General features: G+C 38.9%; 2 protein-coding genes across 2 annotated transcripts in view; both read right to left on the reverse strand.

Moving 5' to 3' along the window:
• Positions 1-1,626, reverse strand: part of LOC100889611 — a 57,927-nt gene extending 56,301 nt beyond the window's left edge. Inside the window, exons 1-2 of the mRNA XM_030981409.1 lie at positions 1,564-1,626; positions 1,106-1,244 (exon numbers count right to left, since the gene is read on the reverse strand). Of these exons, the coding sequence (XP_030837269.1) occupies positions 1,106-1,244; positions 1,564-1,626 (202 nt within the window). The remainder of the gene's footprint in view (positions 1-1,105; positions 1,245-1,563) is intronic.
• Positions 1,627-14,285: 12,659 nt separating this feature from the next.
• On the reverse strand, positions 14,286-26,915 carry LOC115922485 (galactose-3-O-sulfotransferase 3-like). The gene is made up of 3 exons (XM_030981410.1): positions 26,623-26,915; positions 21,455-21,784; positions 14,286-15,033 (listed from the first exon to the last, which is right to left on the reverse strand). The coding sequence occupies exons 1-3, from the start codon at positions 26,913-26,915 to the stop codon at positions 14,286-14,288; spliced, it is 1,371 nt and encodes a 456-aa protein (XP_030837270.1).
• Positions 26,916-27,806: the final 891 nt, after the last annotated feature.

Genomic DNA, 27,806 nt, shown 5'->3' on the forward strand with positions numbered 1-27,806 from the left:
CATATAAGTATTCGTGTGTACTGCAAGTTTCTGGAATCATCAAAATGATAACAAATTTGGCCCAGTCTTGGGAAAGTTACAAGCACTGTACACAGAAAGATGTATATGGTACTACGCGATATCTATCTAGGCCGGATAGATATGATAATTTACCAAATATATTAATTAGCCGGCGGTTTCCTGGCAAAATGTGTATCATCACATTACCGGTAGTCAAAACATATTCTTTCACATGATTGGTAATAAGAGCTCCCATTTCTTTTTTTTTGAGAGGGGGACGTTTCCAAAACTGGTCTATACCTTTAAGCATGCTTATTGCTTTGAAAGTAATCATACTGATTAGTACTTATGTAGATCATACATGTCCCAGGTCCTGCAAACTACTGGAAATGCTAATGACTTTGAGATCCAATAGCTTCTTTTTTATTCTATTGCAATGTCATTTTACTATGAAAGAAATACCTCAAAATATTCACTATGGGGTATAATTTCTAATCATGGTCCTGCTTCGGAAGAACAGTTCTCTATTTAGGGAAATACATATCAAAATCGACATAGAGAGATTTAAAGGCAGTGTTCTTTTCTCCTCATAAAAATGTGGTATTGCCCTTTAGGTGCCAAACATGGGCCGGTCTTTCGGAAATCTTTTTTTTTTAATTAAATTTTTTTTTCTTCCTTTTTTTCCTCCCTCTTTGGGCTGATATTTCTCAGTTTTGGATGCTTCAAATATTTTTTTTATCTAAAAAAAACTGTAATTTTTTTTTTTTTTAAAGCCGACCTTAGATTTCAAGATTTTCGGGTCGGTCGCAAAGGGCACTACAGCATTTTTTTTTTAGGCCTAATGTTGAGATGCCATGGCACATTGATTGAATCACTTGATTTCAATTTAAAAGAGTTGACAGTCAAATCGAAGCCCGGCACAAACGTCTTTTGGCAAGACATTAATCCATGTTTGCCTCTCTCTTCCCCAAGGTGTAAATGGGTACGGATATACTAGAGTGCTACACATTTGGCCAGTTGTGTATGACTGGGGTGATTACGTTGGAGGCACAGGAGCGTCACAGCATGATGGACACAAGTACTTTACAAAAACCCTATATCAAACCTGTATCATCTTCGCTAATCAGTCCTTTATCCTCCAACAGTTCTAACAAATCGACTGGTTCACTGATCGAATCCCGGTCTCTTGCAGTAAGCTTGTTTCCAAGGATGAGCTTGATTTCTCTAAACTCCTCATTTTTAACCTTGGAAATATAAAAATGCAAATTGTATAGGATTACATAAAAATAGGAACGGTATGTAGGATCTATGTGTGTTGTATAATTGCGATATTTGTTTCTCCTCCTCCCTTCTTCTTCCTCTATTCCTCTTCTTTTTACTTCTTCTTCTTCTTCCTCCTCCTTTCCTCTTCTTTTTCCTTCTTCTTCCTCTTCTTCTGATCTTCTCCTTCTCCTTATACTCCATTTTTCTTTTTGTACTTCTTCCTGTTCTTCTGCTTCTCCTTTTTCTTCTTCTGCATCTTCAAAGGGGTACTTTGTAGATCCATACACATTTACAGCTTACCTCTTTAGCTATATCCTGGAGAAAGAGCCCCCATGGTCTGATGTTGTCCTCATCAAAAGCCATCCTTGTTTATCCAACCAACAAGGTGCTATGACAGACCCATCGCTTTCCTCAAGCAAGGTGGACGTGGTGACTAAAAATAAAAAACAATTGTATTGAAATAGAGAAAAGACAGTGGTCAATATTGTTATAATTTGTTTCAGCAGTGTTTGAGAGTCTTCTAAATGAAAATTTCAGAAAAATTTGTGTTTTTCGTAAACTAATTTCATCTATGCGATCTAGGCTGCATAGCCCTTTGAAGATGGGGATGAAGAAGCTCTAGGAAAAAGAAGGAGACGAAGAAAAAGAATAAGACAAAGACACAACTACATGTAAGAACATAAGCATACAAGAACTCGGACCTGCTCTTATTAACAGTGTTTATCATCACAAGATTCCTGGCTCCCAGCAAATAAAAAGCTGAGATATTAAATGAAACCGATCTTACAGAAACTGTGGCAATGCCAGTGACGCTAAAAATGGAGAGAAGCTTGAACATGAGTATTTCAACACTTACAGCGCACTCACAAAACAGACATTCGTCATTTCTCATGTAATTAAACCAATGGCTCTCGACCAGCCTCACTTTTCACTTCAAGCTATACAAAAATCATATAGCTATAATACATTTCATGTGTTACTTGACAAGTTGACAGATAGCCTGCATCATTTCTGAACACAAATCATGTCCTACACAACATACTGCCCCATCCCAAAATTACTCTTGATTTTGAGGGGGGTGGGGGTATTTCAATGGAGGGAATTAGGAGTATAGGGTGACAGTTCTGAACTGAACCACATCATGCATGCACTATTAACATGTTCAAGACGGCAAATTATGTCTGTCACTTGGAACAGCTAGGTCTAATTTTATTCATTATTTGACCAATAATATCCTGATTTGATTTCTGAGATCACATTATATATTTGGTTGCTAGAGTAAAGGAGCCCGTTTTCGGCCACTTAAGACAAAATCCTTTTTTAGGACCCTTTACTTCCTATTTATTATCATTTTTTGTTCAAATCATGAAGCAAATATTATTATTATTTAAACAAAAAAAGAATCCCAGAAAAAAATCACGAATTGCCATGACAATATTCATTTCAATTTTCACTGTTTTGGAGCCAGTTATCGGCCGAGCGTTTCAGTTTACGGCCGCATGTACAAAGTCAATAGGAAGCGCTCGCGCGCGCCGTGCGTTTCCGCGCTTGTGTACAGCACAAGCGGGCGGAGCAGGTATCCCACGCCGGAGCTCCCGAGTGCTCAGCGGTGATCGGAAGTTGGAATCTGAATTAGACAGAGATATCGTGTGTGCGTTGCGGTGTGCGGCTGCATTGATTTAATACATGCGATGAGATACTTTTGAGCTTGCGACTAGCACAAAATCGGGCTCTAAATCTGAAAAATACTTGAAATAAAGCTCATTTTATGGTACCCATATTTCTTACAGACACGCGTAAAATACTCGATTTTTCAGATTCGGGTAGCGGGACCGCCGATTACATCGCTAAAATGTGATATTTTAGGATATATTTTTCATTGCAAATGTGGTTCTTCAGTGACACTGGCATGGTATGGTATGTGTGGGATATGTGTTATGCTATTATGCGATGTATTTTAGAGTGATTTTACCTTGCATCCAACCAATCGGCCGAAAACTGGAGCTGGCCGATTACCGGCTCCTTTACTCTATATCCATATTCATGTAGTAACGGGAACTAAGCGATATGATTCAAACATGATGCAACTGCTTCATCTGACATATCATATCCTTCTTTGCAAAGAAGTCATCTGCTTCATGATGCATGCATCTAATTGCGATATATTTTATATTCACGTCACTATGTGACCGTTGCTAAGGAGAAGATCAACGGCCCTTAGCAACCAAATTTGCCATTTGGCCTTGGCTCACATCATATTTTTGGCTCAAAATTAGTACGTAAATTATCCCCAATGTGGTCTTGTAGAAAATTTATTTTTCTTTCATATGACGCCTTACACATTGTAAAATGAGGTACAGTTCAAAAGTAATCTCCAAAATGGCAAAATAGTTCAAAAGTATAGATCTAGGTACCATTACAAATACTCTATATTATTATTATGATATTGGTATGGCAACGAAATTGTGCAAGTCGGGAGCGCGAGGGCGAGCGCGAGCGGAGGCCCCCTGAACACTTTGATACCCAACCTTTACAACATATTTTATGTCTCAAGAACCTGCTTTGCACCCTGGGCCGGCCCTGGGAAATAATGGGTAGAGTGCCCAGTATTCGGTCACTTAAAGCCCAAGTCCACTCCAAAAATAACTTAGTTTCAATAGAACCAGAAAAATCAGACAAACCAATCAAAAAAAGTTTGAGCAAAATCGCATAACTAATAAGAAAGTTATGAATTTTTAATGACATGAAAAACTTTGAAAATCACTACACAAATTGGCAACTCACTCAGAAGTCTGTGACGTATGGTCCTCACTATCCACTAATTATTTTCTTTATATTGATAATATAAATTCCCTATTTTCACCCTAAGAATCTTATTTCTTCACACCAGCATCCAAGTTAGATTGTTAGTAATATTTTTATGTGTGGATGCACAAATAAAGAGTAATTTATGTCCAGTAAAATCATGAAAAATTGAATTTTGATAAACTATTTATATAAAAATCAATAATTATGAAAAACAATATTCAGAAAATAGTATCAATTCTTCAAAATTCATAAAAGTTTTTGGTAAATTTCATGCACGCAATATGATACAAATCATATAACCTGGCCGAAGGCTTGGGGCAATCAAGTTTTTGGGGATAAAAAGGGAAATTAATGGGATTAAACTATATAAAGCAATTGATAAGTTGTGAGGACATGACGTCACAAACTGATAACCATCTTGGCAAATTGTGTCGTGATTCTCATTGTTCCATAGTTTTAAATTCTTATTAAAAAAAATCATAACTTTCTTATTAGTTATCCGATTTTGCTCAAACTTTGTGTGATTGGTTTGTCTGATTTTTCTGCTTTTATTGAAAGTAAGTTATTTTTTGAGTGGACTTGTCCTTTAAGGGAAATCAATAATATTTTGAATTCTTACCTCTTTTATTTTGCAATCTACCCATCAAAAGAACGGAAAAATATTCCTCTAACAGGATTTTATAGTCACTTAAAATAAAGAATGATGATAAGAAAAATATTTCCGAAAGAAGACGGAGCATTTTTCTGCCCAGAATTCGGTCGCGCCGATTAGAATTCGGTCACGCGATTTGTGCGTGGAATCTCCGTTGCAAAGGAGCGAAGCGTATTTGCGCGCTATTTTCACACATTTGCGCGATAAAGCACTGATTGTCAATGCGTTGACCGAATACTGGACGAGCGATACCGCATGGCAAGGGTATCGTATAAATACCTCTTGCACATCGCCAAGTGCGTCATTTGCAAATTCGCTGCAATGAAGCGAACACGGAAGAACTCCTCTTCACACACATACTAAATTCATTGCGACAGCACACAAAGTTGTTTCGCAATAGACTTCTACATATGGCTATGCATGTTAGCGCATGTGCTAACAGAACGCGGAAGTGCAGAAAGTGGTGCGACACTGACCAATTTCGAGCTAAGTTGGAGATCTTTCCGGGCCAAAATTTTGAGAGTTAAGAAAAGTTGTTGAGCTGCCTGATTTGTGCAAGTTTCGCGGCTCATTAATTATTTTTTAAATTGTTACAGCTGTTGAAACGGCTGTCTGACCGAATACTGGGAATTGACCGAATACTGGGCGCGCTACCTAGATTCCGAAAAAACCAATCAACGGCAATAAACAAAAAAATTACCTCGTGTCAGGAAGAACTGCTCAGATTATCTTGAGAACTAGACCAAAGCTTCAGTCTCTCGTCGGTTGTTCCACTGAGACTACGTACTACGTCTGGCTCCACTAGACCTCCGATTATAGATGTCAACAAATGTCAGTTTTCATTAAAGAAATGACCTATATATCAGACGGTTATTTCTGTCTACTTGAGAACCTGCTCTGTGCATTGCAATACGTGCACGGCAAGTTGACGATTCGCGCAATTTACTAACGTCCAAGGTCGGTCATGCGTATATATTTGTCGGCAATCCACTAACGTACGCGTACGTATGATAAACACAATTTGGGGAAACCCCCGCGCGGGCTTCATGGCTGCGGTCTTGTCGATGGCCCTCGCGTTGTTGGAGTCCGTAAATTCTGGCGAGCTAGTGCTCGAGCTAGTGCTCGGTTTCTCTGGCGAGCTTCGATCGCTCGCCAGAATTTACGGACTCCAACAACGCGAGGGCCATCGACAAGAGGCTAGCTGCGAGCGGGATATTGGGTAAACCGAGCCAACAGTAGCTGTCGGGCTTTAAAAAACGGAGAAATTGAAAGAAATTAATACCGGCCAGGAGCGGCGCTCCCGGGGGCGTTATTTTTTTATGCGGCACAGATTGGGGCTTTTTTTTTAAAGGGGTCTTGATTTACAGACTAATAGTGGTCGTGTGCGTACTAGTAGTAGAGGTCTGTTTTTAATAGTGTTACAGGTAATTCACTACCGTATGGAAAATCATTACATCAACAATTAAAATGAAATTGGAAATTTGAAGAGGAGGCAGCACGTCAATAAGGAGAACATCACAATAATTAGTCAATAAAAAAAACGAAGAAGAATGTTATCTAAACACATAGTTCGCGATGGATATTCAAACTTCTTCGCAGCGCGATATGCGCTAGCGAACATGACTAGTCTCACGTACGTGCAGACACTATTCAGAAGGAAAAGAACGTACTTCTCATAGGCTCAACACGCACCATGCCCCAATCTGTGCCGCATAAAAAAATAACGCTCCCGGGGGAAGGGGGAGGGGGGGGGTGGGGGACGGGTGGGGGACGCGCGTCCCCCCTCAATGTTTTAGGGTGGATCGTCTCCCCCCCCCCCTCAAAATTCGAAAAAGTGCCAATAAAAATGTATAGCAAATACTGGGAGCAAATACTAAAGACTGCAACACACTTTTAGGCTCTGGAGGGCCCAAGAGTGCAGCGTTTAATATAGACAAATAAAAATACAAAAATCTTCTCACTCGGAAGCTACGCTCCCTCGCATTCTTCAAAATGTACAAGTAAATACCGAGAAAAGTGGAGTGTGAAAAAAGTATATCGCTTGTTTTTATACTATAATTTTTCTAATTAGGAATGTTATTTTGTAATACAACAAAACTTCAAAAACCTGTGAGGGGGTAGTCACTTCCGTCACCTTCACCCCTCTCATTCACTATTTTTAATAAATAAATAAATAAAATTCAATCGTGGTTATTCCTAATTCGATACCATGTGATTTAAAAATGTTGCTGAAATGGCATGATTTTTCCCTGAGCTTCGGGGGCTTTGCCCCCTGGACCCCACCAAGGGCCCTAAAGCGAGCCCATGGTTGCTCACCTGACCGTAATTAAATGCCTTAAACGCCTGAACTTCGAGTTTGTATTAACGCAGAGAAATGTTTCATTCCCCAAAATAACCTTGACTATACCTCAGTCAATGTCTGCACATAATTATCGCCTTGTAGCATTATAAAGTTTTAACAAATTCTACAACAAACAACAAATCAATGAGTGGAAATATAATAAAAATTCACTTCAGACAGTTAGATTAATTCATACTCTTTCCACTTTTATTTTTAGGGGTACTACAATAAGTGACAAAATGAAAACGTATCAAAAAATCAGAACATCATCTAACCTCATTTTTTCTACCCAAACCAAGATTGTGTTATACAAAGTTTTGAGAATTGAAAATTGGTTGGATAGTGGTTCTTCACCATTTTGATATATTTGGATGCCCCTGTGGATGTATTATAAGCATATTAGAAAATCTAGCCCCCTAAAACACTTATGCTTTTGAGAAAAAATTAAATATACAAATTTACCGGTGCTCCCGGTAAATTTTGATGAATTTCAAATGGCACCTACGGCCATACAATGGTAGCTGCGACCATGAAAATCTCAGAATATGTAGTTGTAATGTAGTTATAATCATGTTTGAATTAATCTTTACTTTTGGCAAGAGGAATACCAAGAAAAGCTTTATTTGAAGTTGAAATGATCCATGATTTAGGTAGTTTCAAACTAATATGTTCACATTCACATGTGGGACAATGACGTGCCACAAATGACGTGTACACAAACTAGTTTGTGGAAACATCCGAAACAAACCCATACAGTGCGTCCCAGAAAAACGAAACCGAGAATTATCGATGTTTTATCATAACTTAATCACATTTATAATTAATAAATGACACATATTTAGAAAGCTTAGACCCTCCTCTTTCAGGCGCGCCGGAAGCAGTTTGGGATTGGGGTGGCAAACATTCCAGGGGGCTCACCTTCCAGGGGCAGTGACGTAATGAGAAAAAACGTTCGGAAGGGGGGGGGGGGGGGCAGACGAAAAATCTGCATCACCACCAGTGTTCTAGGGGGAGGGAGAGCCCCCAGAAGCTTAGAGGTTTTAATATCTAACTACGGTCAGATGAGCATCCAGGGGCCCGCCTTAGAGCCCTTGGTGGGGTCCAGGGGGCAGAGCACCCGGAAGCTCAGGGGTTTTGGGTATTTAATTACGGTCAGATGAGCATCAAGGGGCCCGCCATAGGGCCCTTGGTGGGGTCCAGGGGGCAGAGCCCCCGGAAGCTCAGGGGTTTTTGGTATTTAATTACGGTCAGACGAGCATCCAGGGGCCCGCCTTAGGCCCTTGGTGGGGTCCAGGGGGCAGAGCCCCGGAAGCTCAGGGGTTTTGGGTATTTAATTACGGCCAGATGAGCATCCAGGGGCCCGCCTTAGGGCCCTTGGTGGGGTCCAGGGGGCAGAGCCCCCGGAAGCTCAGGGGTCTTGGGTATTTAATTACGGTCAGATGAGCATCCAGGGGCCCGCCATAGGGCCCTTGGTGGGGTCCAGGGGGCAGAGCCCCCGGAAGCTCAGGGGTTTTTGTTATTTAATTACGGTCAGATGAGCATTTTTTATACCTTATTTGTAACATTGGCAGGTCACTTATTTCTATCTCTGTCTTTCTTTCTCTTTCTCTTTAACATACTTTTTCAAAAAGTGAGGGGGGGGGGGGGGTCTCGAACCCAGCCACTTTGCAGACCATGACATAAAGGCTTCTAAATAAACGTATTTTTCGCCCGACTGTAATTTGGGAATTTCTTATTTTCCAACAAAGGCATAAGAAGGTATGACTTACAAACAAATGGAGAAAAAATACCGGAAAATCATGTCATAACAGCAACATTTGTAAATCACTGGTATCGAATAAGAAATACACCCCCCCCCCCCCCATCAGTACGCCAGCGTTCAGGGGCTCATGTCTTCTCACCCCTATAACAAAAAAACAGACACGCTTTCCCATTCTCGCACAATAATTGTCCACGACATGCGCGCATCGCTATTATAAAGACCTCCATTAATAAATACCGTATAGGTGGCATGCGCAATTCCTGTGAACTTTCCTTTTCTTTGAATGGAATTGTATATGTGATTTAATTCAGGTTTATCTTATTGTTATGTTCTTTTGGGTTAAAAATACAAACCATGTTTACTCTTTTACTGCTTTTTTTTTTTTTTTGAGGGGGGGGGGGGGGCGTTTTTGGGGGGCAAAAATGCGTTTTGCCCCCCCACTTTTTTGATTGGGGGGGGCAACTGCCCCCCCCCTGCCCCCCCACTTCCGGCGCCTATGTCCTCTTTCATTTGATGCAACTCATTATGATGCATATTTCACGCGTGAGTGATTAAAATCAATTTGAAGAGAGGAACCGAAAAGTCGTTTGGCGGTCGGTATCTGAATTTCAACAAGAAAATCACATTTCTAGAAAGTTGAGTTTCTGCCCTTTCATATACAGTGTAACACCTCAATCATGAAAAATGAGCAAGGAATGACAAAGTTCTGTTTGTTTAAAGTAGCCCTTACATTTTTATAATTTAAGCAAACAAATTCGTTTTCACCGGCTACCTGCCGTAGCAAAAAGCAGAATTGACAAAAGACTTATAAATATGGGGCCAGTCACCACGAAATGAGTCGAGTGTCGCATTAGGCTCAATCGTAGTGATAGCGATGTATAGTGTGTATGTACTGAAAATTGACCCACCTACCACATTTAAGATATTTCCAAAAATCGACTTATTATTTCTTTGTTTGTTGAAAGTTTCATTGAAATCGAATGATGGGAAGTGTGTTGTTGCTATGTTGTTGTTGACCAGACTATAATATGTTACGCATCATTAACTTTACACCTAATTATCTCAAAACTGGGTAATCCCATTGTTATAAAGTCCAATTAGGTTTTTGTTCATATTTCTGGATATAATTTATCAATTTTAATGTGTGACCCCTTAATTTAAAGCTTACTTAATGTAGATTCATATAATACTTAAAAACAGGAATAAAGTTTTTGACCAACTGGACTCATTTCGTGGTGACAGGCCCCATATGTTGCTGTGTCGGGTCAGCTGTGTTGGTATTCTTGCTCGATCCTTGTGTACTATATCAATGCAGAAGTTTGAAGTCGGTGAGATGTATTGTCGGTCGGCTGACAATTTTTTTTTCTCTACGAACTGTGACTTTTTATCCGCTGGGACGACTTCGGGAGTGACTACAACTACAATACTTATATTTTCTCGAAGTTTCATTTTCCTATAATATCAGCTAAAGAAATGAGAGGTTTAAAATTTTCGGGGAAACTAAATTCAAACAAGGTTTAAGAGTCAATAACGGTACGACGAATCGTCTTCCTTTCTCTATATTGTGATGAAACGCAAAAAATTCCGGAAGGGGGAAACTTCATTTAGACGAGTCGAGAACTTAGTTTAATATTGAGAGAGATTCCAGATAAGAGGGACACTTTGATTTCTTTAAATTGATTACTTGGAATTAACTACTGTTACAAAGGAAAAATCTCCACCAGTTGTTAATTTTCTTTGTTTATCTGACAATTGTTGCCTTTTGATCATGTATTTGATTATCATATACAGTAGCTAATTATGTATAAACCGTACATTTACATAATTATCCCGTACTACACATTCTTTTCAATATTTGTACATATTCAAAATAATTGGAAACATTGATTTTATTTTAAAACATAAAAACTAGTGATTTGGAGGTGATGTCTGATATAATACTGCGGAAATGCATTTTCCCTAAATTTTTCCTTAAAAATTCAACTATATACCTTGAAATACATTTCCGCAAACTTGAATGAAAAGACTTTTTAATGAAATTGTTCATTTGCATGACGTATATATTTACCAATTATGTGTGTTTATTCCTCTCTGTCTCTATCTCTCTTTCTTGCCCTCCCCCTCTCTCCTCTCTCTCATGTCACCCTCTCCCAATTCTCGCTCTCACGCTTTCTGTCAATCTCCTCTCTGTCCCTTCCTCTCCCACCCCTTCTCTCCCATAGTCACCCTCTCCCCATTCTCTCTCTCTCCCTCTTTTTTACTCTCTCTCTCTCTCTCTCTCTCTCTCTCTATCCATCTCTCTTTCTTGCCCTCTCCCTCTCTCCTCTCTCTCATGTCACCCTCTCCCGATTCTCACTCTCACGCTTTCTGTCACTCTCCTCTCTGTCTCTTCCTCTCCCACCCCTTCTCTCCCATAGTCACCCTCTCCCCATTCTCTCTCTCTCTCTCTCTTTCTCTCTCTCTCTCTCTCTATCTCTCTTTCTTGCCCTCTCCCTCTTTCCTTTCTCTCATGTCACCTTCTCCCAATTCTCACTCTTACGCTTTCTGTCACTCTCCTCTCTGTCTCTTCCTCTCCCACCCCTTCTCTCCCATAGTCACCCTCTCCCCATTCTCTCTCTCTCTCTCTCTCTCTCTCTCTTTTCCTCTCTCTCTCTCTCTCTCTCTCTCTCTCTCTCTCTCTCGCTCTCGCTCTCTGTCTCTCTACAATCTCTTTCCCTCATCTTGTATCCTCTTTTACCAGCCCCCAATTTTCTTAATATTTTTTTTAACTTCTTTCTTTGGTAGGCAAAATCGGACATGATAAGCTGAACACCAGCCACTTATGGATCCAAAGACACTTCCTATAAGGATATAGGCCTACTTTGCTGATGAAATACAGATAACACCTCCTACAAGAACAAGTATTTCACCTATCATCAACTCGGCATACACAATTTCACAATACTCAGACATAACACCACAAAATAATCAAAACTTTTGAAATTATCTTATCTGTATTTTTTTCATATGATAACAGTTATTTAGTATATATATTTTGCAAATTTTCTTAATTTCCCACAATTTGATTTCTTGAGACTACAATTTTCCCCATTAATACTACATGATATTAAATTAATTATTTGTAAATCATTTTACGACAGTCCGCAATTATTTACAAGCAAATTGATAAAGAGAGAGGGAAATGGATGGGGAGAGAGAGAGAGAGAGAGAGAGAAGAAAGCGATTTGTCACCAATATATTCCTCCTAACTACATGCTGTTTAAATGTTTAAACTGTATAAAATTCGCGTAAAATTATTCGTCATTACGGCTTCCGTTCTCGTAACAAGGAAAAGACCGTCTCGGAAAATGATATCTACTTTGCTACTTTTACGCCAATTTTCACCCCTAAGATTCAAAATAGTAAAAATCTAATTTATCCTGGTATAGCGACTTTGATTAATCTACTCATCTTTCATGTTATAACTTTACGGCAATAACGAACTACAAAGGTGAAAGTCTACGTCAAAAGCACAAGATTACTCGGGTATCGTATCTGTATGGAGAATGGCCAAATGGCTTCGTAAACAACGGTTTAACACTTAACCCATTGCCTACGGGAACCAGGTGGTCCCTGTGTTAAGTCTATGAAAGTGAGAGAATTCAGAAGTCAACGGGTTAAACGATTTCAAGTCGACAATTGGATACATCTTTATATATATGGAAAATTACAAAATTTCCCTTATAACAAAGATGCAATTGCATACTATGACATTTGTTTTTAAATGGTAAACGTTGATTAGAATAGTACGCTAATTAAATTCAGGATATTAGTTCCAAAATGAGTGGATCACATTTAGGGACCTTAAAAACATTGTATTAATATATACTTAGTCACAATTTAGTTTTAATTTGTTAAATACATACGATTTGTATGTAGTTTTAATTGAATTGGTTAAATACATACAATGTTTATGTAAAATAAATGAATTAATTCCTTGAATTTGCCTTAGATGGAGGCTAATTGACATAATATACAAATTATATCTATAATCAATCTGAAAATATGTTAATCATGTTTACAGGCCGCCAACATATTGGATTAAACACCTAGATTGTTGTCATCCTATACCAACAACATACCATTATATGGGGAAAATGTAAAATAGCCTTTATTTTCTATATAATCGGATACTAGTTTGCATAATTATACCACTTCTATTCATAATATCAATCTGCAGATGTGTTCATCATGTTCAGTGACCCCGATAATTTTGGTTTCAACACCCACATTATTGTAATCGGATACCTGTATGCAGTTTTATAGCGCTATCGTACATTTTTTTCATATAACAGCTGGTTTGCATAATACGCAAATGCAGGGGCGTACGCAGGGGGGGGGGGGGTTTGGGGGTTCAAACCCCCCCCTTTGGTATTTTTTTGTATGTAAACCCCCCTAAAAAAAACTAAAACCCCCCCCCCCTTTGGTTTTTTTTTTTTTTTTCAATAATAATAAAAAAAAAATAATAATTATGCCCACGGCTTACGTAAAGTGACCTTACCCCCCCCCCCCTCAACGAAAAAAATGTCAAATTTTCAAATTTCGAGACCAAAAAAAAAAAAAAAAAAAGTTTCCGCTTACCCCCCCCCCCTCCCCCCCCCCCCCCCCCCCCCCCCCCCCCACTGAGCGACTTTTCGGTTGGCTGAGTCTTTGCGATTTTTTGTCCGCTTACCCCCCCCCCCCCCCCCCCCACTGAGCGACTTTTCGGCCGGCGCGATTTTCAAATTTTCGGGAGCAAAATATTTTGGGCCAGATTTTAAACCCCCCCCCCCCTTGAAAAAATCCTGCGTACGCCCCTGCGCAAATGTCATAAATTCCCCATAGTTTGATTTCTTGAGACTTTTAATTTGTTGTTTAGGGGAGCTTACTGAAATGCATTGCATTGGAATAAATTATTTTGCAATAAGTGGTTGGATACCCCCTAAATATTGCTAGATTGACTGGACAACCTGCTTTTAAGTACTGTAAAGAAATAATCTAGATAAATAAAGGGAGAGAGAAATGCAATTAAATCAAATGCAACTTGAAAGCGGAATGCAACACAGTGTATATGGCTTCAAAATTCCTTTTGTACATTTTTTTTCCTAATCAGAATTATCCAGTTCTGGTCATACGATTACATTGTGAAAGAAACGTTATAGAATCGATCAGAAACGGTTGATCATCTGGTGTGTACTGCAAGGTTCTGGAATCATCAAAATAATAAGAAATTTGGCCCAGTCATGGTAAAGTTACAAGCACTGTACACAGAAAGATGTATATGGGACTACGCGACACGTGCGTGATATCTATCCGGTCAAAACATATTCTTTCACATGATTGGTAATAAGAGCTTCCATTTCATTTTTGAGAAAGGGGCGTTTCAAAAACTTGTCTATATCTTTAACATACCTTAATGTTATAGATTCCCAACGAATGTGTTAGTGACATGAATTCTCCCCCTTATTGTGATATAATGGTATCTTTTGAACTTTCATGCGACGTTTAAAAATATTGGTGTATTGTGGATCTCCCATATTCAATCGGTCACAAATCTTGGGGGCGTTCTTGTTCTTGGAAAACTTCTCTGCCCTCCGGTCAGTCTTTAGAACTCGGGTTTTATTCATACACATATCAAAGGTATCTGAGAGCATATTCTTTAAATTGACCAAGTCTTGGGAAAATGAAGGTCCGTATTCAAGAACTTTTCGCCAAAATGTTTCGTTAAAATGGTTGTAGAGCATTAAGTCGGCTTTGTTCCATTCTCGTATCTTATCTGCCAAGCTGTCGTTGTTCTTCTTCCGATAGTTTGCGGAGCGAACCCCATGCTTCAGATACACTACATCTTCCATGCGCCAGCAGAGTAGCTTTTGAAGCAAGAGAAGGGATTCGTCGAAGTACTCCGTGATCATCACCAGATCGAAAACCGACTCGAGCTCGCGAATTTTATTCATGACTTTCTCTTCGTCGTCCGTGTCATTGTGCTCCAAACCGAAGTCATAGAGTTGCTCGTTGTGCATGCTAACTTTGAAGTATTGTTTCTTCGACATGACATGCGCGAAGTACTTTTTCGGCTGAGAAAGAAAAAGATCCATGGGCGCTTTCGACTGGGGCATCGATTTCCAGACCTCAAAGTAGTTAAAGGCCGACTGCCATTGCGCTGCTGGCTCGCGAATAATCGTCACGTACCTGTGGAATAATGATATCAGTTATGATAATAATAATAATGATAACATCATTAAAATAATTATAGTACTACAAACAGTTAATAGTATTGGTAATAATTGATTACTTCACTGTCATACTTTGAACATTTTTGGAAATATAGAGTGTATGCACACGATCACAAGGACTTTTCAAAAAACAAAGTTAAAGGGCCACTCTAACCAAAACGGGCTAAAAAAAATGAGGAAAAAAAAGACATGTAGAATAGTCTTTGACGTATATTCCGAACATGACAATGATTTTTTTTTTAGAAATCATCAATAATTCTGGAATCTAGCTTTAAAAATGACGACTCAGAACGGTCAGAAAAAAAAGCAGCACGCGCGGAAAACATTACGCGAATGGGGTTAGAATCCGCCTCTTTCGGATCATTTTGAAGACAAAATAAGCACACTAGGCGGCACTCTCAATCTGATTGGATGTGAGCGTCATGAATATGTATTTTATCGATAGATAGATTTATCGTTACACCTTAAAACAATCTATGAAGTATGATTTTTTTTTTATAATCCAAGTGGATTAATTCTTGTTAAAATCAGTGGATGTCGGGACTCCGTTGGCTTACTCAGTGCCATTCGTTCACTCAGTTGCATCATCGGTGCAGTGCGTGTCAACTTTAGACCAAAATTATATTGTGGCCATTGATAATCAAACAACTTCAAACCCTATTTCATTTAGATGTAAAAACTGGAACTTATTTGTAAAAATATTCAGACAAAAACTGGGATTTGTTTATTTAATATTTAGATTTTGTGTGGGTCCAGCAAGCTTGTCAAGTTGTCATATATTAGAGTTTTTTCCTCTAAATTGTGCAGTTCATGTTGATAAATCTATTTATTTCTTTGTATATAAAAGAAGACCCGAGTCCACACTCGGGTCTTCTTTTATATACAAAGACATAAATAGATTTATCATTTATCATTTATCATTTATAATTATTATGTTAACTTATATGTAGTCCACCTTTTCTTGTTTAATAAACTAATTATTCTTAGTACTACTCCGAACTCATAGGCCATAGAAAGCACTGTTTGAGGCACAATTTAAATCTTCCATTAAGTTTTACTTTGTACTGTGCACGTGGTTCATTAAATACGAATATTGATTTCCTCACCATATTACGATTAAGGCCAACCATGACATTAAAATTAGCTATATACAAGATCTGTAATATTTTGTTAAGGAGAAAGGAACGCCTTGATTTTCATATTATTTTTTGTTTCTTCATTTTGTTCCAATAGATTGAAACTGAAGAGCTGGAGGGAGTTAACTGATGAGTAGACGTTACAACATCTCTTATATTTGCAAGATGAAGCAGAAAGTCCCATGCAGGTAAAAAAAATTGGGATATTTAGCACACATCTATTAAACGACCACCTATTATTTCACTAAACAAGAACTGGAACTAACTTTACGTCGCAAAAGTATTTAGTGGAGAGTATTTTATAGTTCTGCACTTAGCATACAAATATTTATATCTTTAATTCCTTTCTTTATTTACAAAGGAAATTTGTCTTTATTTACAGGAGGTCCTGTGTGTAGAAGAACCATATCTAATGCACATTCAAAGCACTACATGTAGGGTATACAACAGGACCCCTCATTACTTTTATTCTTGTAAGAGGTCCTTTCACTTCTTGAGCAATGAAGATGAGGACGAACGCACACTAAGATCGATGAAAGTCTGTTTATACGATGTATTATGGTTGGTGTGTATCCATTATTATCAGTTTTTAATTGAAGTAGGCCTACCTATATTGTTTTCTCTCATGTAGGATGACGCTTCTCCACAATGGATGGTGAAGGCATGCTGGTTTTACAAACTCGGGAGAGGAACAAAATAACAGATATTGACGGGCTCGTATCTAGAGATGCAGGCCTACTCAGGGGCGGCGCCACGTTATTATGTTAGGGGGCGAATGGGCGTGCCACGCAAGGGGTGTTTGAGGGGGGATGTGCCCCCCTCAGAAGTTGAAGATTTTTTTTTAATTGATGCATAAATGGCTCGCTTTGGTGCATTCTTTTTGCCAAATTAAAAACAAAACAGTCTTAAGTCAATGGTCTGTCTCCAGAATACCTCTCTGATCTTGTCTTAAAATATGTTCCATCAAAGTCTTTGCGTTCTGCATCTCAAAACCTCCTCGAAGCTAAGAGAGGCAGAACAAAAGCAAATGGTGATAGGGCTTTCACTGACTCATAAAGTACCATTTTTATGAAATTCCCTCCCAAACTAATTATATCCAATATTGAAACATTCATATCTGAACTCAAAACTCATCTTTTCAAATTATCACATCAATAGTATTAAGGATAGGTGATATTATAATTTTCTCTTTGTAAGCACTTCATTGTTTTCTATATATGTTTCTGTTTCATCTTCCTTTTATGATCGTGTTATACTTTGTATTTATTATGTACACTGTTGGTCATAATGATGGAATATTTATTTTTACCCCAGTTTAGGGAAGGATTTGAAAAAATTATTTATTTCTAATAGATCTAGATAATGGCATACATTCTCAGATTTTATTGAATATTAATTTGCGAGTGTTTGTTTTTGCGTGACTGCTAAATCATATGTGTGCTACTATGCTAATCAGCTAGGGAACCTACGTCCTTAAATCATAATTGACAGTAATGAGGATTAATGCCTCACAAAAGGGCACTAATATAGCTGATCGACACGATTTTTTATCCTGGGGCCTCACAGTAACAAGGCCATTGCTTAGCCCCTGAATCATGACTTTACGCAGTGTTTGCTAGGGTACGCGGCCCCTTCCACAAATCCCCCCCAAACGAAGAAAATGCAATACATTGTCAACAATTCATTGCATTTCCCCCCGGCCCCCAACAGGAAAAATTCCTCTATGTGGCCATGCCTTGAACCATAATGCACGGCCCTACCGAATATTATTTATGGTTATCACATTTTGGTCAATATAGAGATTTTCTGAAAAAATGGAGGCTGGAAGATTAATAAGTAGAGGTGTATTCATGTTTTGAAAGGCTATGTTTAGTTGGGTTAGAGTGGCCCTTAATTTAAGGCAATTTCACTAGCATTTTGCGTTACAAGTTGTAGTGTGAAAAAAATGACGATGACATTACATAAGCGGTGACAATCCCAACATGAGAAGTTGTGGTCTATTGAATAAGTCTCCTGACTGTAAACCACGGAGTTGAAACTTTGCCGCAGCACTAACGTCCTCACTCAAGACAATATACATTTTGCCACACGCGATCCAAGTGTAGAAAGTTGGTACTTGGTAGGATGTATTTCCTGCATACTCACCCATAGGAAAGAAATGAGCCTGCCGCATACTCCTGCGGCAGACTTGCCGCAGATCTGCAGCAGACCTGCCGCAGACAGTCATCTTTTTCACATGCAAACTAGTTTTGCCGCAGACTTGCCGCATACTCTTTCAGTATGATGAAGAGTCTGCGGCAGGTCTGCCGCAGACTTGCTGCAGACTTGCCGCATACTCTTTCAGTATGATGAAGAGTCTGCGGCAGGTCTGCCGCAGACTTGCCGCAGATTTGCCGCATACTCTTTCAGTATGATGAAGAGTCTGCAGCAGGTCTGCCGCAGACTTGCTGCAGACCTGCCGCATACTCTTTCAGTATGATGAAGAGTCTGCTGCAGACCTGCCGCAGACTCTTCATCATGAATATTCATATCTCATATAGACCTGCTGCAGACCTGCCGCATACTCTTTCATATCCAGTACGTGGCAATAAAGTATGCATGTAGAAGAACCAGTGATAAACTGATTGATACTTCATAATCGATAGTGGCAATATCGATATTACCAATTAGGTAATTTTTTTTTTTTTTTTATGGTCAGTTTTTATTCTTTTCTCTCTTGAAACAAATTATAATCATAGTACAAATTACAATCATCATATGTAACTCTCACTGCAAATGTGATGACATTATAAATCAGTATAAATTTTTGTCTTACAAACGGCTTCAAAAGAAACTTACATAGTTAGTTCCTATACATCATATTTGAAACAAAAATTCATATTTTCAAAGAAAACATATGCAGTTGTATAATCAAATTTTTTTTTGTTTTAACAATGTAGCAACGTATACTTCTTTTTATACTGTTGTCCTGAGAGAAAAGTTTTCTCTTTTTGTTAACCCTACCCTACCCGACCTCTCCCTTATCCCCCCCCCCCCCTCTTAACCGGTGGACGACTGGCTCTGGGTTCCAATTGTTTGTCTAATACTCAGGTTTTCCCATTTAGAAAAATGAATAGTGAGAGTTCCCCTCATTGCTGCCAATTTCCTTTCTTCTACTTTATCCCCTATTATACTATTCTTTATTTCATTAAAAGAGGGTGGTTTTTTAAGTTCTCTATTTCTATAAATCAGATATTTAACAAGAATTAAAACATGCTTCATTAATTGATATTTTCCTTTATTTCTCTCCTCTTTCCCATACAGAATTTCCTCCAAACTACAGTTATGTATTTCAAAGTCTAAAAAAAAAAAAAAGTAATAATGAATATGCATGAGATGATTGGTTTCAATTGGTTTCAATTGGCCCTATTAGACTTTAATAGGATTTCAATTGGACCAATCTGCCCCATTAGACTTTAAAAGGTTTTCAATTGGTTTCAATTGGACCAATTGAAGTCCAACTTCTGGCCAATTGGGGTCCCATTAAAGTCTAATGGGGCATATATAGGCCAATGGGGCCAATGGGCCCAATTGGTCCAATAGGGACAATCTGGACCAATTGAAACCATCTGAAGTCCTATTAAAGTCCCATTGAAACCTGTTAAAACCTATTGAGACCAATTGAAACCAATTGAAAATTCAATTGGCGTTCAATTGGTTTCAATTGGATTTTCGTCTTGGGTAGTTACAACAAAAAAGTGAGTTAGTGGGGCTGAAGATAAGATCACATATGGCACAACAAAAAAGTTTGAAACAGTCCGTTAATTCCTCAGTCTCCTCTTATGTAATAAATTCCTCTTATGGTATCAGTTGAACTTGAAGCAAATTGTTTGGTTTGACAGAAGCTAAAAAGACAATTAACAGTGCTAATCAACACAGGAATTAACAAGATCATGGGCTCAGCCTGCAACCTCATAAATTATGGTACTGCATGTCCTACAAAATGGCCGCCTATAAGCCTTGCTTCAGACTGTATAATTTCCCACTTTTCTGTGGCAGACCTTCCGCAGACTGTTCCTGTGGCGTACTGGTATGCGGCAAGTCTGGAGCAAAGTTTCATCCTGCCGCAGATCTGCCGCAGACTGTTCCTGTGGCATACTAGTATGCGGCAAGTCTGGAGCAAAATTTCATCCTGCCACAGATCTTCCGCAGACTGTTCCTGTGGCATACTGGTATGCGGCAAGTCTGCAGCAAAATTTCTTTCTGCCGCATACTTCGGCATACTCTTTGCGGCAGGTCTGCGGCATACTTTTCACTTTCCTATGGGCAGTCTGAGCGCTACTGTTGCTGTAGTTAAAACCAGGGGAATAATATGCAAAGTCCAACGTCCTTTGAAAACGCATCCGTACACACTGTATCATGATAAATATGCGCTGCAAAAGAATGGCATATTGTAATGAATATTACGACTTAAGCTATGGTCACAAATCAGAACAGCGACCGACCAATTAGTAGCCTGCTCAGTAGCCGCTGGAATTTAGGCATCGCCCTACGAATTTTTGGAGAAGTCGAGCAGGCTGTAGAGCCCCAGCGATGCATGGGCGGTGCCCTGTCGATTTCCCGTCGGTCGCCGGTCAATTTTTTCAGCAACGACCGAGCGAAGCCCTAAAAACAAGCGGTGCCCGGGTTGCCGCCGTTCGGCGCCTGGGCGAAATTGGCTCAAAACTCGCCGCCCTGGCGAGCAGGCTACTTTTAGGTGATGTGACCATAGCTTTAGAAACAGGAATTAAAAAAAAAAAAAAAAAAGAGCTTTAAAAGTTGTCAAAGCTTAAAGGTAAAGACCAGTATTGGCAACGCCCCAATTTCAAAAAATGAAATGGAAGCTCTCATTACCAATCATGTGAAAGAATATGTTTTGACTAATACATGATGATAAAAAATTTGCCGGGAAACCGCCTACTAATTCATATATTTGGTAAACTTATTTCTCTCATGGTCTGGTGAGAGAGATAGGGTAGTCCCATATACATCTTTCTGTGTATAGTGCTTGTAACTTTACGAAGAATGGGCCAAATTTCTTATCATTTTGATGATTCCAGAACCTTGCAGATGCTAGATGCTAGATGATCAACCTTTTCTGATCGATTCCACAACGTTTCTTTCACAATGCAATCGCATGACCATTACTGGTCTTTACCTTTAATATCTTGAAGCCCTTTGCGATCTTAATGTAGAAACAAAAATAAAATTGAATTAAATAACCTGGCATTATGGAACGCTTTGTCCATCTCCTTCTTGTCGAGCCGAGCGTGATTGGTCAGCATATCGTAGCCCGTTTCGAAACTCCAGTTCCCCTTCTTCGAATGATTGCCACCCCCTTCGGTGATTTGCTTGGTGTTGAAGAGTGTCCGGCAGTTCACGAAGTGCCCCAGATGCGGAACAAGGACTGTGAGGTTTCTGGTGAAGGCGTAGCGATTGAAGATGGAACCCATTGTTGTGGAACCAGTTTTGTGGGTCTTGAGGTAGACCACTTTGTGGTGAGGAAGACAAGGGGGCTCGGTGGGCCAGCGAGAAGGTACTGAAGCCATCAGTCTGGGAGAAAGAAAGGGATAGTCAAGAGATAACGGACAGATGGGGGTAAGGATTGGTGATAATTGATTATTACAGATGGTAGACAAGCGAGAAAATACGGAAGGCATTAATCAGGAAAAAATAAAGTGGGAGTCAAAAGAGAATGTAGAGAAATGGGTGAGGATTAGGTGCTGAGAATTTATTATAGATGTTTTATCAGGACTCATCTGGGCCAGCTAGAAGGTATTAATCTGTTAAAGAGAAAGCGATGGTTATAAGCAGATGAATACTGGACGAAAAGAAAGATGGAGGGGTACATGACCGATAATTAAGCGAGTTTCATCAGCATGATAATCTGATGATCAAATAATTAAACGAGGACGGTGATGTGTATTGTGTGTCTTTAGTAAAGTGTGGTAGGTACGAGGACTCGGCTAAGGTAAACTTATGTATGCATGATAATTAATTACCCTTTACACCGATTTAATTCTTTATAGACTTACAATCTGCGTCTAAGGCTAGGTTCATGATTGTGATTAATATCAATTACTTAACAACTGGTAAACTGAATGAAATCGAACGGTAATTAATCATTCATGGGTTTCACTTCTATCAATTCTGCGTTGTGATGAAGATGTGAAGTCATATATGGTAGCTTTAAATCAAAACAATATTAAAACGATGAACAATATTGAAACGACTGAAAGCAGTGGTGTAGAATGGGTCCAGCCAGGCGCGTACGCAGGGGGGGGGGGGTGGTTTTGGGGTTAAACCCCCCCCCCCCTCGAGTTTTTTTTTATGTTATTTTGGAAAACCCTCCCCTTTTGATTTTTTTTTAAAAAAAATTTAAAAAAAAAAAAAAAAAAAAATTGCCAATGGGTGACCTTAAAAAAGTGACCTTACCCCCCCCCCCAACTGGACAAAATGTCAAATTTTCAAATTTCGAGACCCATCCCCCCCCCCCCCCCCCCCCCCCGCCCCCAAATAAAAAAAATAAAAAAAATAAAAAATCTATATCTAACATCAAAGGGCGCCTGGCAGTCACTCCCCACCATTTAAATCATCTGGCAATGGGCATTTGTGTATCGTTGGCCTGTGGCGAATCTTTTCATATAGGTTCCATTTGGGTTTCCTTTCAAGCTGATCTAGCTCAATATTGAGGTTGGGGTATTTTAGGGACATCTGATAGACACCCCCACCAGGCGCGCCAGAAGCAGTTTGGGATTGGGGGAGGGGGCAAACATTCCAGGGGGCTCACCATTCAGGGGCAGTGGTGTAATGAGCAAAAACGTTTTTTGGGGGCAGAAGAAAAATCTGCACCACCGCCATACTTGCACGTTACATGCCGGCCCTGCTGAACGTTTTTCAAAGTGGAGTATTAACGATAAGGTAGAGCGGAGCGAGTGCAGCGTAAATTGGCGTGGGGTCCAATGTCTTTGCCCCGGCAGGGTCAGGGGGCGGGTAAAGCCCTCGGAAGCTGCAGGGGTACTTTTAGGCATTAAATTACGGTCAGATAAGCATATTTAGATACCTTATTTGTGACACTGGCAGGTCACTAATTGAAGTAGGGTCCAAGGGGCTGTGTCTCATGAAGCTCAGCGTTTAAGGCATTTAATTATGGTCAGATGAGCATTCAGGGACCCGTCTTAGGGCCCTTGGTGAGGTCCAGGGTGCGGAACCCGGCGGAAGCTCAGAGGTTTTATAGGTATTTAATTACGGTCAGAAGAGCATATTTTGATACCTCATTTGTGACACTGGCAGGTCACTCATTCTTTCTCTCTCTCTTTCTTTTTCTCTTTAACATACTTTTTCAAAAAAAGTGAGGGGGTGCTCGAGCCCTACCGTTCTGCAGGCCCTGACATGAAGGCTTCTAAATAAGCATATTTTTTTGCCTAACTGTAAATTTGGGAGACTTGTCATTTTCCAACAAAAGTATAATTTACCCCCCAAAATGAGAAAAATTCACAGAAAATCATGTCATTTCAGCAACATGTTCAAAAAGACCATATGATTTATGCAACGGGCATGATAGAACTCTAATGTAGACGGTGATGTGTTATCAAAATTATAAGCTGGTACCTAATGACATTTTCCAATCATCAAATTGTGAGATCCTTAGAAGTTCAAGGAGTTAGTAACGATTTTAAATTATTCATGGCTAAGCAGAAAAGATTTCAAATTGATCTCAATTGTAGTCGTGGAACCTTCTATTTGAAACACACAAAGACTTAAACTGAGATTCAATCGAATCAAGTAGTTTCATAATGTTCCTTTAATTTTTGTACCGAATTACTTGTAATCGAGAGAAAAAATAACTTTGCATACCTAGCCGAAACTATTTTATGAGAAAAGTTTATGTCATTCTAATCTAATCACAATAGGAATTATGCGGAGTACGGTTGCTTACAAGCATACACGTGTTTTCTTAGTAGTCTGGCAAAATAAACCATTAAACCAAATATGGCAATATTATATTATATTCATGTTGATCGATGCAATAACTTGTCTTGGGCATGGGCAAGATTATGACAAGCGGCTGGAAGGGGCGGGGTGGAGGTGGGGGGAGGGGAGAGGCAACTGCCAATGTCCACATTTCCTGAAACCTCCCAGAGTACAGAAGAAGAACTTATCAATTGCCCTCAACGCTCCAAACCCTTTGAACTTTCTGCACTACTAAATGTCTAATCACTTTTGTCCAGTTAATATACCGATATACTGGCCAAAATCAGAGGAATATCTACAATAAAGCACCTTTTTGGCTCAAAATTTATATTTCACACAATACATCACTCATTGAAATTGATATCAGAATGAAGGTATTTTAATTATCCATCTTTTGACACCAAATACATGGTGATTAGAGGTTTTAGATCAAAGTTATCTTTAAAACTCGATGTAAACACACTAAACAGGTCCTTAATACACTAATGCACGTATATTGCATACAGTTAATACACATGTGGGCGAAAATGTTGTTTTTGTGAAAATCAAATCAATAACTTTGGATTGCTATAAATTTTTATTGAAATGATATATCAACCTCTTCCTCGCACAGGATATTGTAGTTGTACATAAACGAATTCCTGGAAAGTTGTTAAAAAAAATTGATTTTTCAATTTTGGTATATGGAAAATAATGTTTTTTGATAAAATTCAATTTTTGTTATTATTTTTTTTTATTGAAATATATTTAATCAGGATAACAAGAATCAGATATACATTGTAGATACAAAATCTGTTTTACATCATGGTCCTGAACAGGATAAAAACACGGAAATATAAATAACGAATATCACCAAAGCTCAAGAAGAGAGATTATGTTTAGTTTTCCGGGACTAATTGATTTTAAGACGAAGGTATGTATACTTTCAGGGTGATTCCATGATAAATCGTGATTACTGAAAATTTCTGAAATCTTTTTACCAATATTTACAAAATAATCGTTCAATTTATTACTGTCAAAATCAGATGGTAAAACAGAGTCTTTTTTCCCCCTTCCAGTAATTTTGCTTAACTCCTTCCATAACCTCTTACTTTCATTACTGTATCTCTCAGATACTGAATCAAAATATTCTCTCTTCTCTTTTCGTTTGAGCTTGGTGACTGAATTCCTTAGATTTCGATATTCAGTCAATAGATATGGAATTTTTAGTCTATCATATTTTTTCTTTAAGTAGTCTCTTTTATAAATGAGTTTAATAATATTAGAATTTATCCATGGGCAGTGCCTAGTTTTAACCCGACATTCTTTGTTTGTTACAACAATTTAAAAAAGCCTGTTTCCATTCAACCCACTTTCCTCGTAGGGGAATACAAAAAGTACAATTATTATTAAGTACGTCAGAATGTTTTAAATCATCAATAAAAGCATTCTCATTAAAATTCTTATAGTCTCTAAATCGTACTACGTTATGAACATTCTTAGAAGTATTGTTGACATTTATACATGTGTATATAAAGTAATGATCACTTAAGGATATCTTAGCTACGTCACTTAGTATATGCTTATCTGGTACAGAAGTAAGAATATGGTCTAAACATTTAGAAGAGGTGCCTGTAACCCTGGTGGGTTTATGGATCAATTGTGTTAATGAGAAGAGATTTTCAATCATATAAACAGGATTATCACTAAAACTTGCAGCATCAAACTTATAATTATAATTAAAATCACTCAATATAACTAGGTCCTTATCTTCAGATGCTACTTTCTCAAAAATATCCAGCATATTATCAAAATAAGAAGAGTCAGAATTCGGTGGTCTATATAAACACCCAATGATAAGTTTATCAGATTTCAATGATAATTCAATCCAAGTAGCCTCTACGTTAATACTTAACAAGTTATATCTTTCTGAAAAAAACAATGGTATTACGAACATATATACAGACACCACCTCCTCTAGTGCTGTTATTCCTGTCTCTTCTTATTAAGTGATAACCATCAATTTTAACTACGCTATCATCTATCATGTCATGCAACCATGTCTCTGTAAGACATAATATATCAAGATTGATCTTAGAGGTCAGAAAACGAATTTCGTCTATCTTCCCATGTAGACTTCGAACATTTAGATGACCAATTTTTAATCCTTTTACTTTGGAGAGTTTACTAGCACACTTGTTATACTCATTAGGAAATGAAAGTAAATCACTTAGCTTCAAAGATACTTCGCTTTCAAAGGCACACTCTTCCTGGCCTGCAACCTAATAATGGCACATTTTTTCTTTGTGTCCGTATTGTAAGCATCGTCGGCATTGAAGCTGGACACCATGTTTGCATTTATTTTCACGATGGTTGAGTTCGCCGCAATAAGTGCAGCTCGCTGAAGCGTAGTTGTAAAAGGTGGGCGGGGCTGCTACCGAAGCGTAGGAGCGGCGTTGGCTCTGGTTGTATGGAGAGGGGAAAATGCGAAACCTTGATTCTGGTAGAGGTCATGGTTAAAGAATGTAGATGGTCTGGGATGATGTTGGTTGATTGTCGGTTCATTCAGAGGTGGTTGCATAGGACGCGAAGGGGGTTGTAGAGGCGGCTGGTAACGGGATTGGTCCAATTGTGGGTTCAGTCTACGTTGAGGGAGGGGTGCTGGGAAGTCTGAAGTGGGCGGGACAAACTGCATACGTTGATGAGGAGGAGGGTGTTGCGGTGGATACATGTATTGAGACTGAAAAGCGGCCGATGATATCTGATCTTGTTGACGATCTGACTTCTGGGCGGGTGGTGGGGTTCTCCGCTGCTTCTTGGGGAGGGGTTGGTCTTCACATTCTTAGGAGCATCGAGAATAGCTTCAACTGCATGTTGGACTTTCCTAAGATCTGATGACAGCTGGTCGATTCGTTGATTTATGCATTTACACTTCATGCAAATGCGTTCTTTCTCATCACATTTCAATCCACACAATTGGCATTCCTTTGTTTCGTCATCAGACAAATTGATGAATGACTCATCACAGGTAGAGTTATATAATACAGGTGATGTTGGTGACGGTGCTTGAAGATCTTCGGAAAATTCCGTAATTTCTCGGGTGGCAACAAAATGGCGACAAATTTCAAGATTGAGATGCGGGTAAATCATTGTAAGTTCACCTAGCATAAAATCTAGGTTAAAAAAAAATCAAGGTTCGAAAAAATCACAAAAATCATGTTTTTACTTAAATCTGCGATGTTAATTAATCCCAAATTCTTTGGAATTGGTATCAAAATGTAGATAATTTAACTCTCTTTCATATGACACCAAACTCATGGTGGTTCAAGGTTTCCTTAAAACATTAATTACAAAATACTATTTAGTCGTCAAAAGGGCCACTTTTTTGGTGGGGGCGTCCCCCTGGCCGCACCCACCACTTAGAACATGCCAGACGGTCAATTTGTTATGTGAAGCTATGCGATCTTTACATCTGTGCACATGAAAATTGGTTTCCTTCCCAGCTAGGTTGACCCCCCCCCCCCCTGGCTCCTGTACTAGCATGCCCGACAACGCATCGACCTCAACAGATGTCAGGATATTGGGGCTCAAAGTGTTATTGTCTTTGTCAAGAGACTTTTAC

The sequence above is a fragment of the Strongylocentrotus purpuratus genome, unplaced genomic scaffold (genome assembly GCF_000002235.5).
Source record: "Strongylocentrotus purpuratus isolate Spur 01 unplaced genomic scaffold, Spur_5.0 spur5_scaffold_12, whole genome shotgun sequence".
Classification (NCBI taxonomy): Eukaryota; Metazoa; Echinodermata; class Echinoidea; order Camarodonta; family Strongylocentrotidae; genus Strongylocentrotus; species Strongylocentrotus purpuratus.